The sequence below is a fragment of the Phytophthora sojae genome, assembly GCF_000149755.1.
Source record: "Phytophthora sojae unplaced genomic scaffold PHYSOscaffold_1, whole genome shotgun sequence".
NCBI lineage: Eukaryota > Oomycota > Peronosporomycetes > Peronosporales > Peronosporaceae > Phytophthora > Phytophthora sojae.
In genome coordinates this window covers 12,084,618-12,099,727 of record NW_009258115.1, presented here as the reverse complement: position 1 = coordinate 12,099,727, position 15,110 = coordinate 12,084,618, and the positions used below count along the sequence as shown (strand labels likewise).

Below are 15,110 nucleotides of genomic sequence, written 5' to 3'. Positions count from 1 at the left end.
CTCGAGGCTGAAAGAATTGAAGACCGCCGGGCTCGTAAGGCTTTAGAGCGTCGCGCTCGTCGGCACGTAACAGGCAACGGTCCAAGAGGTACTCGGCGCATTCCATCTAACTTTGAAGCGTAGAGTAAAAACACAAAACACTCTTGTGTGTTCCTGAGTACGAAACATACAATATATCAGTCTTGTATACGCTGCCCACGGCTTACATTCCCTTAACACGAAACCCATACTCATGACTCCATGATTATATATACAGTACTTACAATACCGATCCGTGATAGCCGACATGGATCCATGACTGTCAACTCGGGTCCATGGCTGACAACTTGGATACACGTCTCCGATACAAAACTAACTGCGTGGATATAAAGTTTATCCATGTCAAATAACACGGATCCACAACCAAGATCTGTTGAATTCAACCTGGTTCCATGACACATGACAGAACTATAAAACTCAAAAAGGAATTTCGTTTTAGCCATTGATATCCAGCTGATAGAGTGATCTACTCGCTGTCCTTAATACTCTCTCCATCACCATCGCCTATCCCGTCGCCCTTTCCGTCGGGCTTACAGTTGTGCGTGTCACAAGTGTTCTTCTTGCCAAAGTGACGATCGCACTCTTCACAGTACGCGCCCTTGTCGTTGTTTGCCTTGCGTTTTGCTGCGATCGCCTCCTTCTCCGGGTTTTGGTCGCAATAACGGACATGGTTGGCAAGTGCACGCTTGCTGTCGCAACGCTTGAAGCAGTGACTGCACCGAAAGAAGACAAATGCCACGCGCTCGACCACACGCTCATCGTGGTCAACACCGTCCACGTTGATGCAGCCTTGGATACGAATATTGCTCTGTTTGTATGCCGCTTCAGCATGGGGCAAGTCCCCACGGAAAACGAGCACATCTCCTGGTTGCATGTCGTCCAGAATGAGCCAGTTCTCCCTTAGTGCGCAACCCGTAAATGACCCCGGGACCACAGTCAATGTCGTCCCAGGCACAAGTACTAGCAGCAGTGACACTTGCACCCACTCCTTTCCGGTTATTGCGGCCGCTGTCTCGCTGGACTGAAAGTCCCGGTGTAACATTTCTCCCTTGGAGCCAGCCTCCGACTCCATTATAGTCAGTCTTTCCAATACGCTCCATGCAGCGTGGAACCGTGAGGTCAAAGCGACGAAGCGCTCTAAGACGAGCTGGAAAACTGGAGGGGTGGACGTAGCGTCATTCACCATGTCGACAATCATTTGACTGCGGTTGGGGCTTCTCAATTCACGCAGCCAGTGTCGTGGATGAGTTGCCTTAATTACACGCAGCACAATTTCCACCTCGTCTTGGCTCAACACGCCAATGATTGTAGTGTACCCTTGGTTCCAAAACTTAGCCATGATGCTTGTCATAGAAGCGGAGCTGGTGTGTGCGCTGTCTTCGCATCGATTGTTACCATTGGCTCCTGTTTCATCTGCATGTGCAGTTTCTCCCGCCTGAGGCTTCGGCGGCGACCTCTGAGCTGCCGACACCAGCCTCGACAGGCCTCTCGGTGCTAGGGTGATCGGTGTCTTCCACACTGCCTGGGCTCACGGCATCACCACCGCCGGTTGCTTGGTCTTCCACCCGCTTGTTGCTGCCGAGGCTCCCAACATCAGCGCCTTGACTGCTGGTCACGCGGCCCTCGGTACGTTTCGTGCCAGGGGACACCGCAGGCTTCTTGCCACCTTGGCGCTTCGATGCGCCGCCAGCGCTGCTACTTGCGCGGGCTTTGCCTCGCTTCTTGGCGACCTGCCCCCCCCCTCCGGCGCCGACATCACCACCACCGCTGTTGGCGCGGCCTTTGCCGCGCTTCTTGGAGGCCTGGGGCTTGGAGCCGGCATCTTCACGGCCGTTTACGCGGCCATCGGCACGCATCTTGCCGCTGTGGAGGCGCGCGCCGTCGTCGGCAGAGCCCACAGCCTTGTTCCCAGCGCGCTTGTCGGCGCTACCACGCTGGCCTTCCTCAGTGGCAGCTGGTTCTTCGCTGCTCCCATCGTGGGCTTCACCACCGCTGGAACTGCGAATTGCCGCCTTCGAGCGTGTGAGGGGTGGAGCAGGCTTAGCGCTCGGAGGAGTTGATGCTGGGCTCATTGTTAGTGCTTGGCTGGGGGAGGGGGCGATTCTTGCGATCTGAATGGTTTATTCGGAGATTGCTGCCGTGTTCCACCCGGTATCAACTTATGTCATATCTCCCGCACGATTGTCTTTGCACTTCGGTTCTTTTTCCTGCCCAATTGCCCTACTGAAATTTGGTATGAACCCGCGCTGCAGACAGCGCAAGGCGCGCTGTCGGTATCACCTCCCAGTAACAGGCTGCCAAGGACAAAGCGACAGGTCGCGTCAGGGCCATCCAGATGCGGCGACGGCTGTACCATTCTTGAGGTACATGTATAGCGAGCTGCGGTACCATTCTTCAGGTACCCAGGTCGGAAGCACATGCTGCAGGCGCTGCGCTATGCAGGTTCGGGCGTCCAGCGCGGCGAGCAGGTGGGTACAGGCAACAAACATGGGCTGTATAGTTAGCAGGCTGCGAGGGCAACATAATGTAGTGTCGGCGTCGAGCTAACTCGCAATACTGACGTTACTGTGGATGAAAATGCAGATTCCAAGATCTCGCTTGCTGGACACGGGTGGCTCTGGGGCCGTAGAGGATGGCGCGTGGCCATTTTCCGCAGGTACGCGTGCAGCGTCACACTTGTTCTAATGATTATACGTTGGTTGGCTAACATGCAATATTGGTGGTGCTGTGGACGAATAGGAGGTGAAATAAGGATCGGATCGGCGCTCGAGAAACCATGGTGCGTGCTGAGTGTTGGTGCTTCTGTTAAAACTCAGTTTTGGTTGGTCAAACTTAAGCTTTATTTATCTCTTAATGCCCTCTATTAGACTAGTGCTCAGTCGTTGGCAAAAGGAGAAGTGAGCTCTCTCCGAATGCCGTCAAACATCATCGCACGAGCGGTCGCCAACAGGGCGCCCCCAGATTGGCTAGTTTTGTAGTCCTATGATTGGCTCTCCCTTAACCAATGGGAGAGCGCCTTAATGCCAGCGGGTACACGTTACCCTCAGGCCTTTACAGAGCCTTTACGGTCTCTCGGGAACCTCATTCTAACACTCCCACTAAGTGTTCACCGCTGGTAGTACGCTTTTCACACCTATCTTATCTCTCAAAAATGTAAATTGTGTAGTAGGTAGGGCCTTAGTCAAAATGTCTGCTGCCATGCTAGCTGTTGGGCAGTACACAATTATCAGACGGCCTTCGTCTACTAAGTCTCGTGTGAACAAATACTTTATCTCAATGTGCTTACTAGCCTTGTGGTTGCCTGGGTTCGTTGTGATACTGATAGCAGACCTGCTATCACACCAGACTTGCACAGGTTTCGCTTGAGGAAACCCCATTTCCGATAGCAAGTTCCACAACCATTCGCTTTCCTTTGCACCTTCGCTCAATGCGATAAGCTCTGCTTCTGCAGTTGATAGGGAAACACATCCTTGCTTACTATTGCACCAAGATATACTGCAGCCAGCCATCTTAATCACATATCCCGTGATTGATTTACGTTCTTTTGATTGACACGCGAAGCTTGCGTCTGTGTACACCTCATACGTTACGTCCTTTGACTTTCCGTCAAGTAATAGACCGTACGTCGACGTCCCTTTCAAGTATTTCAGTACTCTCCTAGCTGCTTCCCAATGGGTTTTATTGTAGCAGGACAAATACTTGCTCAATTCCCTCACTGCATTAGCAATATCTGGTCTAGTACCTCTCACTAGGTATTGCTGCGACCCAACCAAACCTCTGTAATCGAAATTCTGAACTGCTATCTCATCCGCAGTCATCTTAGTTTCAGGTTCTAACTCAAGACCTGTAATCTGAGGTGTCGCTACAGCTGAGCTGTTCTCAATGTTATACTTCTTCAGTAGTTCCAATATATACTGATGTTGAGAGATGGACATTGTCCGTTCTTCTCTGTTTCTGCGGACTTCCATTTTGAGGATGTAGTGGACATCTCCCAAGTCTTTCATCTTAAATCTCATAGATAGTTCCGCTTTGACTTTGTTGATCAGTCGCATACTTTTCGACATGATCGTCAGGTCATCGACATATACCACGATGATGACCCAATCATCTCCCACTTTTTGTACGTAGATGCAAAACTCCTTATCACAACGTACAAAACCCATTGATGTGAGAACTTTATGCAGCACCTGATACCAAATTCTAGGAGCCTGCTTCAACCCATAGATGCTTTTCCGCAGCTCACACACATAGCCCTCCTTCCCTGGTGCATGATAGCCCGGAGGTTGTCTCATATATGCGCTGGTCTCCATCCATGGTTCCATTCAAGAATGCTGTGTGAACATCCATCTGGTGGATATAGCAATCTAGAATGGTGCCAATTGCTAAGACAAGGCGTAAGGACTCAAACCTCGCCACTGGGGCGTATACCTCGTCTACATCAACTCCAAACTCTTGATGATTTCCTTGAGCAACAAGTCGCGCTTTAAAGCGTTCTATTACTCCATCAGCATGGTATTTTACCACAAGTACCCAATGACACGGTAGTGTCTTTCTCCCAGGTGGCAGCTTTACTAGCTTCCAAGTGCCGTTGTCTATTAGGGAATCATACTCAAGATCAAGTGCACGTCTCCACTCTTTCCTATGTGGTCCTCGCAATGCTCCCTTAAGGTTGCGGGGTATTGGTATCTTATTCTGGAGAATTTCCAGGCCATTAACTTTGTCCATGTGGGTTTGGTAGCACACATAATCCCCAAATTTAGCAGGTTTTCGTGTTTCACGGCGTGATCTTTTAGCCGGCTTGGCTCCCACTGCCTCTACTAACCCTCGCTTTTGCTTATGTGCTCCCACTGTTTGGTCAGACACTTGTTCTGTATCGGGTTCTCCCACAGCTCGGGTTGGCCCTGAGCCTGGTGCAGCCTCTCCCATTGGTGGGGTAGAGTCTGTATTCTCCTCATTTTGTTCCTTTCCAAATGCACGCAACACTATATCAGCCCCGTGTTGTGTGTCGAACATTACGTGCCTTGAGTATATGGACCGGTTGTTGTACACATCCAAAAGCCGGTAACTCTTGTACTCGTCCGATATTCCCAAGAATCTGCACTTTATCCCTCGTGCAGATAATTTCTTATCTTGTCTTCGCTCTTTAGGTACATGCGCAAAGCATATACTTCCCCAAATGTGAAGGTCACTTATGTCTGGTGGTTTACCGTGCACCATTTCGTATGGGGTCTTATTACCCAGACGACTCATAGGCATTCTGTTTTGCACATAGGTCATGTACATCAGTGCTTCTGGCCACCAACGATCAGCCATCTCAGCATCTTTTAGTGCACAGCGCACTTTGCTCATCTTAGTTTGGTGATCGCGTTCTGCCGCTCCATTTTCCTCTGGGCAGTATGCGTTTGACTTTTGAAATTTGATCCCCTTGCTCTTGCAAAAGCTTTTAAAAGCTTGGTTCACAAACTCGGTTCCTCCATCTGACCTTATGCGTCGGAATTTAAACTTGCCTTCTCTCTCTAACTCGAGAAGCAACGTCTTAACTTTGTCATTGACTTCCCCTTTGTTGCGCAACACATAGGTCCAGCGCCAGGATGTTTGGTCGTCAGTGATGCTCAAGAAGTATCTAATGGTTCCCAACAGTTCCATAGACTCCCATTGTTTTCATGGGTCCGTTTGTATCCATGTGGATGGTACTAATAGGTTGTTCATCTCTGGAACCCTTCAGATTTCGGTATGACATTCTTCTCATCTTCATTTCTGCACAAGTGGAGCAGAAGAAGTTTATTCGTCTTAGCTTAGAGCCCTCAATATACGGTATTCCTTTTACAAGCTGGTTACTCATTATCTCAATCAGTTTATCCTTATTTACGTGTCCTAGACGCACATGCCATTCTCTCATTAGGCTCTAAATTTTGGTTAGGCTTGGCATAGTCAATGGCTTAATTGAACAGCATTACACATTCTCTGTCTTTCTTTTGTAGTGCAGGCTTGCACATAGTATGCCCCATTGAAAGACTTTGCTACAAATATTAACTTGTGCTTCCAAAGTATGAACTTGTACAGTCCGCTGTTACTTGCCACAATCTGATAACCTGCCCTTTTTAGCCAAAACTCACTTAAGATATTTGACTTAGCATGTGGTACTAGTGCTATATCACTAAACTGTACTGACTTAACTCCTGTTGGACTCATCAAAAACAACTTAACAGTACCAACAAATGTATTTCTCAGTTTAGAGCCCTGGCCAAATGTAAAAACGTAGTCTGAGTTGGGCTGCTTGGTCACGAAGACCGACTCGCTTGCAGTCAATCCATATCCGCATCCTGTATCCAAAACCCATGAGTTGCCCGTTAGCTCAGTGATAGGCACTAATAAAAAGGAATACAGTCGGCTTACCGTATCTTCGAAGGCTTTCGCCTTTTCTTCCAATTCCTCAGCGGCGGCTGTGACCTTGACGCTGTTGGCAGGCACGACAGTCTTACCGTCGAACTCGTCAATGTCGTCCTCACTGCCGCTCTCTGCAGAGCTGGACACCACCGGAGATTTAGGACTTACCGTCGGCGTGACCGCAGTGTCGCTCGCCATCGGCTCATCCTCATCTTCATCCTTGGGTTGATCCTTTTCCGCCTTTTCCTTCGGCAGATCCTCATTCGCCTTCGGCTTGTTGATGTTGAGGCGTTGAAGGACTGTAGCATCCACCGGGATCTCCTTCCTCTTGGGAGCCGGTTGCACCTTTTGCGCACGTGCATGGTCCGTCTTCCTCACTTTGAGCAGGCGAGGCTCGCTGAAGATGTCTTTTCGACCGACGCCCTTGGCCATATCCTCCTTTCTCATAGGACAGTCCTTCTTGAAGTGGGGCCCACTCCCGTTCTTGTCGTTGTGCACGCCTTTGCAGTAGAAGCAGGTGTTCGCTTGCTCATCATCCGTCGGCAGCATCATCGTTTTGCGTTTGCCGGACTTCTTCATCGGTCCCTTCTTTGGGCCAGCCATTCCTCTGGCAGCGTAGTTGACCGGAATCTCAATCGGGCACTGAGACGTCTTGCCCATCGCCTGAATCTCGGCCTTACTCTTGTTGCCGAAGATTGACTTCAACTTGGTCTCAATTTTCTCCAGGGTGAATTCCTCCTGCGAGAATGTGACGCTAGGTCCCCAAAGATGGCCCGGTAGCATCGCAAGCACCTTCCCAATCATCAGCTGACTTGGCAGCAAGTGCACACGCAGCGTTTCTTGCCCTTGGCGGTTCAGCCGGTTTCTCACGTTGCGCAACTTCTGAAAGAGTTCGGCCACGGATTTGAAGTCCTCAGTCATGGTTTTCTCAAATTCCATGATCAACTCCACCATGCCCATGGCGTTGCTTTTCCCAAGGTCGACCTCAAGTTGCGCCCAAAACGCCGCAACCGTTTGTGCGGAGAGTGGCGTACTCAGTTGATTCATGTATGTATGAGGCAGGGTCCGGTTGAACATGTCGCTGATGTAGGAATCCACTTCGTCCAGCAGAGCCACCTCATACTCATGTTGATTGCGAGCATCACCCGTAGCATCTGGTCCCGGATCTGCGATATGGGCAGGACGCAGGAGCAAATCCTGGAACCCGTGACGGGGCGCAGCCCTTCCGGCTTGAATCTCAGAGATCTTGCGGCTGTTGGACTTGCTCACGAGATGTGCGACCACGGCGTCTTTCCATCGCTGGAAGTCGTTTGGGTTCCCATTGAACTTAAGGCCCGCGAAGGGAACTTGGGTGTCCTTGACCATCTTCGAGCACTCAGTACTTGAAATGTTAAAACTCAGTTTTGGTTGGTCAAACTTAAGCTTTATTTATCTCTTAATGCCCTCTATTAGACTAGTGCTCAGTCGTTGGCAAAAGGAGAAGTGAGCTCTCTCCGAATGCCGTCAAACATCATCGCACGAGCGGTCGCCAACAGGGCGCCCCCAGATTGGCTAGTTATGTAGTCCTATGATTGGTTCTCCCTTAACCAATGGGAGAGCGCCATAATGCCAGCGGGTACACTTTACCCTCAAGCCTTTACAGAGCCTTTACGGTCTCTCGGGAACCTCATTCTAACAGCTTCCCGTGCATTTGGCAGCAGCACCTGCGCACGCTAGACGTGGACGTCAGTGAGGAGGAGAAGCAGCGCAAGAACTGCGGCATCGTGTGCAAGGTTGGCGACTTCAGGCTCAGAGCGGGCAAGGTGCTGCCCGGCCGCCTACGACTTGGTGCGACGGTGGCGAAGGTGGTGCACCAGGAGGCGTACGGTGAGCTCTCGGCCAGCAAATGGTCGCTCGGCATCATGTTCACGGGCTCGCCGCTCAAAGCCAACGCGTCACGCGCGCTCGACGCGTTCTGCGAGATGTTCGTGGCCAAGGTCATCGACTCGTAATTCTACGAGTCGTAGGAGTTGCGCCGTTCGCCCGCTTGCTGCAGGACAGGCTGCTCAGCCTGGCCCCGAGCGGACGGATGAACCGGTAGAGCTACAGCTAGATAAACGCTTAGGGTCGTTCATGTACCATAATCCTTATTGTATTGTAAACGCGTTACGCGAGCAGTCTTCTCTACGTGTGGTAGGTCGAACATCCGCATGCGTCGGGTTTCTCTCTCTCGTGCTATCTCTCATGTTGTGGCTTGATATCTCTCAGTCGGTAGGCGTGCAGCCGAGGAGTCTGCCAGTGAGATGTCTCCAGCCGGATCGGTCTTCCGCGCAGAGGCGAAGTAGGAAGTGGTCAGCGGCTTGTTGGAGTCGGTGATCAGACGAAAGCGTCTGTAGGTCAGCGTCGAGGACCATGGGGAGTGTCAGTCTCCGCCTACCTTTCCATCCACCACTGGTGCTAGGGCCAAAGTAGTTCAGCATGTATCTGTATGCTGGAATCGTCGGTGGTCGTCGTAGAATGTGGCCGAACAGTCTCCATCGAGTCCGAAGGATATGGTATCGAAGAGGCTCGGTGCCTGTGCGCTCGTAGAGTCTGGTCGTTGTAATGGACTACGGGTACTTGCGGCCGATGACTGTGCGCAGTTGTTGACGGTGAAAAGCTTCAAGGCCGAGCAGGTCGGCGCGTGTTAGGGCCCATGTGCCGCAGTTGTTGAGCAAGATTGGCAGGACGAAGCTGTTGTAGAGGCGGATACGAGTAGCTTCCTTGGTCTTTGTCGGTCGCAACCAGAGTTTCCACACCCGGTGGAGCGCTGCGGTCGCAAGAGTTTTCCGACGGGAGACATCTTCGGCGTCGCCGAGTAGAGATCCGAGTTTGCGCGTGTTGCGCCACGTTTCTTCCTTGGCGCGGTCCGTACGGTTTGACTGGGCCGCGAGGCTGCGATGAACAACTGTGTGCTCTGTCTTTGCTGTATTCATCTTGAGGGACCACTTGGACAGAATGGCGGGGGCTTGCGACGATTGATGAAAGTCTTTGCGGGCCATGCGGAATACCTAGATATATGCGCCGCATAAATTTAATGCCTAAGCGAATGCTTACATGATCTGGTATTGTATTGCTCATTATTCGAGTTCTAATATTCGATGATCTTGCGGCTAGAGCACCCTGCGCTCGAGCTGCTAGCCCCACGCCGACAGCGAGTGGTAGCGCGACTCTGCGTAGGCAAACGGCGACGCCCCACTATCGCTGCGCACCCCCATGATGATGCTCTTGAGCTCCGCGGGCATCTCTGTGTACTGCTGTCGGCTTCAGAACCTCTTTAAAAGAGCGTAGGTACGTTCATACTGAGAGTTAGCAGGCCAACCATGCTGCTAAACATGGGCCTTACGACAGGCTATCAAAACGGACCTGCAGCCCACGACAGGAACGCGCTCAATCGAGAGAGGCAGCCGGAGACAGCTCGAGCTGCTGCATCGAGCAGCCCTACGAACAGCGTATACACGTCAATTTAGAGAGTTAGTAGCTCGAACAAGGCGTAAATAATTCAGCTCGCTGCTGCGCACTACACCACGGTCATCTGCGGTGTCGAACGAAGCTCGAGTCTGCCGCCAGCAAGGCGAATCACTGCATTTGTTCAACTTCTTCTCATTGTACTTTTGCGGGTTTCGAGCTCCAGCTCCACCAATATAGCGAATTAGGTAGCAAAATAAAGTGTATTAGAAGTGCGATGTCAAGGCCAAATGATTCTGCCTGAGGAACTTGGTTTCTGCTGCTACCCTCGCGCTCAATCCTAAGAATCAATCAGAGCGTCATTGTCCGTCGGTCGGTATCAAAATCGTCACGCTTATTCACTAAGTACGAATCCCTCTAAATACGATTTGCTGCCGAGCTAAGCGAAGGCGGCCCCATTACAAGCTGCCGAGCGAAGCGAAGGCGGCCCCATTACAAGCTGCCGAGCGAAGCGAAGGCGGCACCCGCGTGCGTTCTAGCGGGCCGCCCGGCCCGCCCTACTATATAATTACTAATAACACTGCAAGTAGTGCAGCGAGCCGACGAGGCGAGCGGAACGCGGGCGACCATATTACCCCCGCTGTGCCGCTAAGGCCACATACTATTATTACCAACCTTTACGATATTAATGAGCAGTAGCAGCGATAGCGGGGCTCACCCAATGATATAATACCTACTTACAGTGCGAGTATGTAGTACGTTATGGAAGGGATAAACTGGGTCAGCCCTACTACTTAGTAGAATAGCACTGTAGCGAGGTTGGTATAATATAAACACATAGTAAGGGATGATAGCGCATAGCAAGCGATGGCAGCGCGTACTAAGCGATAGCCGGGCGAGTACATGCAGTACAAGGGAGTCTGAAGGGGGGTGATCGATATTTCCATCATGCTCAGCCTCGCTTTACTATACTTATGTAGACACCTTATAGCTGCTGCGGTACTTGGCTATTTTGCTAACTCCTACTATTAATTAAAATAGGCCCACCGCGGAGTAGCAACGATAGCTTCGCTTGCCGTACGACTTATAATAAATACACTGAAGCGAAATTGGTTTAACATAAATACATACTACGATATAGATATGGCTCGCCGCGTAGTTAGCGATATCAACATGTAGTAAGCGGCGACTGTTTGTAATAAGCAAAGCAGTGCGTAGTAATATATAGCAGTGCGAGTACATGTAGCGGATACTAATAACACTGCAAGTAGTGCAGCGAGCCGACGAGGCGAGCGGAACGCGGGCGACCATATTACCCCCGCTGTGCCGCTAAGGCCACATACTATTATTACCAACCTTTACGATATTAATGAGCAGTAGCAGCGATAGCGGGGCTCACCCAATGATATAATACCTACTTACAGTGCGAGTATGTAGTACGTTATGGAAGGGATAAACTGGGTCAGCCCTACTACTTAGTAGAATAGCACTGTAGCGAGGTTGGTATAATATAAACACATAGTAAGGGATGATAGCGCATAGCAAGCGATGGCAGCGCGTACTAAGCGATAGCCGGGCGAGTACATGCAGTACAAGGGAGTCTGAAGGGGGGTGATCGATATTTCCATCATGCTCAGCCTCGCTTTACTATACTTATGTAGACACCTTATAGCTGCTGCGGTACTTGGCTATTTTGCTAACTCCTACTATTAATTAAAATAGGCCCACCGCGGAGTAGCAACGATAGCTTCGCTTGCCGTACGACTTATAATAAATACACTGAAGCGAAATTGGTTTAACATAAATACATACTACGATATAGATATGGCTCGCCGCGTAGTTAGCGATATCAACATGTAGTAAGCGGCGACTGTTTGTAATAAGCAAAGCAGTGCGTAGTAATATATAGCAGTGCGAGTACATGTAGCGGATACTAATAACACTGCAAGTAGTGCAGCGAGCCGACGAGGCGAGCGGAACGCGGGCGACCATATTACCCCCGCTGTGCCGCTAAGGCCACATACTATTATTACCAACCTTTACGATATTAATGAGCAGTAGCAGCGATAGCGGGGCTCACCCAATGATATAATACCTACTTACAGTGCGAGTATGTAGTACGTTATGGAAGGGATAAACTGGGTCAGCCCTACTACTTAGTAGAATAGCACTGTAGCGAGGTTGGTATAATATAAACACATAGTAAGGGATGATAGCGCATAGCAAGCGATGGCAGCGCGTACTAAGCGATAGCCGGGCGAGTACATGCAGTACAAGGGAGTCTGAAGGGGGGTGATCGATATTTCCATCATGCTCAGCCTCGCTTTACTATACTTATGTAGACACCTTATAGCTGCTGCGGTACTTGGCTATTTTGCTAACTCCTACTATTAATTAAAATAGGCCCACCGCGGAGTAGCAACGATAGCTTCGCTTGCCGTACGACTTATAATAAATACACTGAAGCGAAATTGGTTTAACATAAATACATACTACGATATAGATATGGCTCGCCGCGTAGTTAGCGATATCAACATGTAGTAAGCGGCGACTGTTTGTAATAAGCAAAGCAGTGCGTAGTAATATATAGCAGTGCGAGTACATGTAGCGGACGAAATTGTTACTGACACGCATAACATATTTTTACTGTAATACTTGAGGGATGGATATATTATAGCTACAGCGGCTTCATCTTGGGGCGATTTTTCGTTACTCTTGCTTGAGCGTGTTTCGTATAGTTTTAAGGTACAGTATGTAGCGGTAGGATTATGCCTTAGTGGGGTAGTACAGTAGATATTATGACATTCACTGAGCGGGAACTTTTTATCATAGTTTACGCTGAGATTCCCTCTCTAACCATGTTATTGTGGGAAACTGTATTAGCATAACGCAAAAGTGAATTCATAGTTACGCGATGCAAGGTTCTTACTTTCAATGTCTTAGCTACTACAAATGCAGACAGACGCTAAAATGCTAATGTTTGCTGTGTAGTAGAATAATAAACTGATAGCCACATTAAAAAAATGAGTGTTGAAGCAGGTTACGTAGAAGTTTGTGCACCTCGCAGCTCCAAAGACATTACGGGCCAAACGAAAGGCTGAAGCGACGTTGTATACTCGGTATTATAATAAAACATACTTAGTAGATTGCAAACTAAATAACAGAGAGCTATGGTTGCATGACAAACTCAAGAAAAGCACGTACGTAGACTTCATTTGGCACGCCGTACAAGTGAGAATGTTTTACCCTGCAACATGCATCTACCCATAGTCACTCCGACGTGGGAATAGTTTTTTTAAGCTGATAGCAGCCACGTAACGTTACTAAGAGTACTTCCGTCACCAAAAAAAACTCTTACATGCACACAATCGAAATGAATAACATTTGAAATGGATAAAAGCCCACCGGAGCGAAGCGGGGGTGGGCGGCCCTATCTACTGCAACTAACCACATAACTACCGCCGCGTAGCGGCGGCGCTCAGCTAGTAACAGCAACAGCATGGTACTTCAATGATTGAAGTTGAATCGCATTTAGTGGTCACACCGATAGAGAGAGATTCTGATTGGATCAAATAACTAGCTATGAAAGGATGCTGATTGGCTTAAATAGCTGTTGACTACTTGTCAAGCAAATCCAAGAGTCAATCCACAAGATGCAGGATGCCTAGTCATTGATGCCTAGTCATTGACTAGGCATCCTAGATAATCCACAGCGATCGTCTTAATAATCCACAGAGTTGCAAGGTCAGTCCACACGAGATGGTGACAATCCACAGAACCTGGGGATAATCCACACTCAATAAGCAAATCCAAGAGTCAATCCACAAGATGCAGGATGCTTAGTCATTGATGCCTAGTCAATGACTAGTCATTGTCATTGACTAGCCATTAACATTGACTAGTCATTTTGTCATTGACTAGTCATTGTCATTGACTAGTCATTGAATTTGTCATTGACTAGTCATTGTCATTGAATAGTCATTGACTAGGCATCCTGCATCTTGTGGATTGACTCTTGGATTTGCTTATTGAGCTGTGGATTATCCCCAGGTTCTGTGGATTGTCACCATCTCGTGTGGACTGACCTTGCAACTCTGTGGATTATTAAGACGATCGCTGTGGATTATCTTGTATTTCTGTGGATTTCTTAGCCGTCCTCGGGAAGTCTACAGCATGTTTGCCAGATCAGTACCAGATCCCAAACCGAATACAGTGTAGAGCTCAGAAGCAACGCAGAAGCCGCCAAAGCTCCTGTCGGAGCAACAGAAACGAAGCTGGTGCCACATTGGCCATGGCGGCGCGGCGACTACGGCACTCATTGTCGACCGTTGTACGTTGAAGCCTGACATCGCCTCGGGACATCAAATCAGGCATCGCCTCTGGCCATCAGCACGGCATGGGGCGTGAGTTGAGGAACAGGCTGCGCAATGCGCATTGACCTCACCTCAATCACTATTCGACTTCCTCTCGACTTCGCACTCTTCCGTCAACTTCAGGAACTGCAACGTCGCTTTCTCTCCATCCGGCTGCTCTCTCACGTCTGCGACCCGCCGCTGAGATGAGTGTGGCAGTTCGGAGCGACTCCTGGTCAACTGAGGCACTACCCATGCGGAGCTGGAGTGTTCGCCGAATCAATAACGCCGTGGGCAAGCTGGATAAAGCCCGCATGGAGAACAAGCTGAACCCTCCAGACGGCAGCGATGGGGCCCCGTTTGAGCTGTGTGAGGCGACCCGAGACGACTGGAGTCGCTACGTCCAGTCTGGGCGGCAAGCGCTGGCGTCGCGCTGGATGGCGTGGTGGGACAACAGGGTCTTCATCGTCGAGCTATCGGGCACTCTGCACGAAAACCTTGTCAAAGGCGTCCGAAAAGCGATTACCGAAGCAACTGGGACAAGTGATACTCACTTGGACCATTATGGAGCGGCATATGTCGGCAGACGCCCGACCTTGCCGAACGACATTAACGATCTACTAGCCAACCTCGAGCCAGACGCTAGCTTCGGTCCTTCTTCTTACCTTCCTGGCGTGGATCTTCCAGAGGGATTTACCTGGGAAAACTTTCACACGCTGAAAGTGGAGATTGGGGTGTCTCAAGAATGGGGGCGCCCTATACCACAACAAGGGCAGGCTGGACAACAAGGGCAGGCTGGAGGCTGGACAACAAGGGCAGGCTGGACAACAAGGGCAGGCTGGACATCAAGGGCAAGCTGGACAGCAGAGGCAGCGCGGACAAGCTGGGCAACGGGGGCAAGCTGGA

General features: G+C 50.0%; 5 protein-coding genes across 5 annotated transcripts; 1 reads left to right on the top strand and 4 right to left on the bottom strand.

The window, feature by feature from the left end:
* Positions 1 to 1,018: 1,018 nt before the first annotated feature.
* Positions 1,019 to 1,225, bottom strand: PHYSODRAFT_444377 (hypothetical protein; the record flags this gene model as incomplete). The annotated part of the gene is made up of 1 exon (XM_009519296.1): positions 1,019 to 1,225. A coding segment is annotated over one exon (207 nt), but the record flags the coding sequence as incomplete, so codon positions are not given.
* Positions 1,226 to 1,448: 223 nt separating this feature from the next.
* PHYSODRAFT_323714 (hypothetical protein) lies at positions 1,449 to 2,111 on the bottom strand (the record flags this gene model as incomplete). Its single annotated transcript, XM_009519295.1, has 1 exon — positions 1,449 to 2,111. One exon carries the CDS (start codon positions 2,109 to 2,111, stop codon positions 1,449 to 1,451), a length of 663 nt encoding a protein of 220 aa, XP_009517590.1.
* A 3,868-nt stretch (positions 2,112 to 5,979) lies between these two features.
* Positions 5,980 to 6,450, bottom strand: PHYSODRAFT_419271 (hypothetical protein; the record flags this gene model as incomplete). The annotated part of the gene is made up of 1 exon (XM_009519294.1): positions 5,980 to 6,450. A coding segment is annotated over one exon (471 nt), but the record flags the coding sequence as incomplete, so codon positions are not given.
* Positions 6,451 to 7,137: 687 nt separating this feature from the next.
* On the bottom strand, positions 7,138 to 7,791 carry PHYSODRAFT_470850 (hypothetical protein; the record flags this gene model as incomplete). Its single annotated transcript, XM_009519293.1, has 2 exons — positions 7,138 to 7,338; positions 7,438 to 7,791. Coding segments are annotated over 2 exons (555 nt in total), but the record flags the coding sequence as incomplete, so codon positions are not given.
* Positions 7,792 to 8,015: 224 nt separating this feature from the next.
* PHYSODRAFT_263827 (hypothetical protein) lies at positions 8,016 to 8,417 on the top strand (the record flags this gene model as incomplete). The annotated part of the gene is made up of 2 exons (XM_009519292.1): positions 8,016 to 8,041; positions 8,105 to 8,417. 2 exons carry the CDS (start codon positions 8,016 to 8,018, stop codon positions 8,415 to 8,417), a joined length of 339 nt encoding a protein of 112 aa, XP_009517587.1.
* Between the last annotated feature and the right edge of the window lie 6,693 nt (positions 8,418 to 15,110).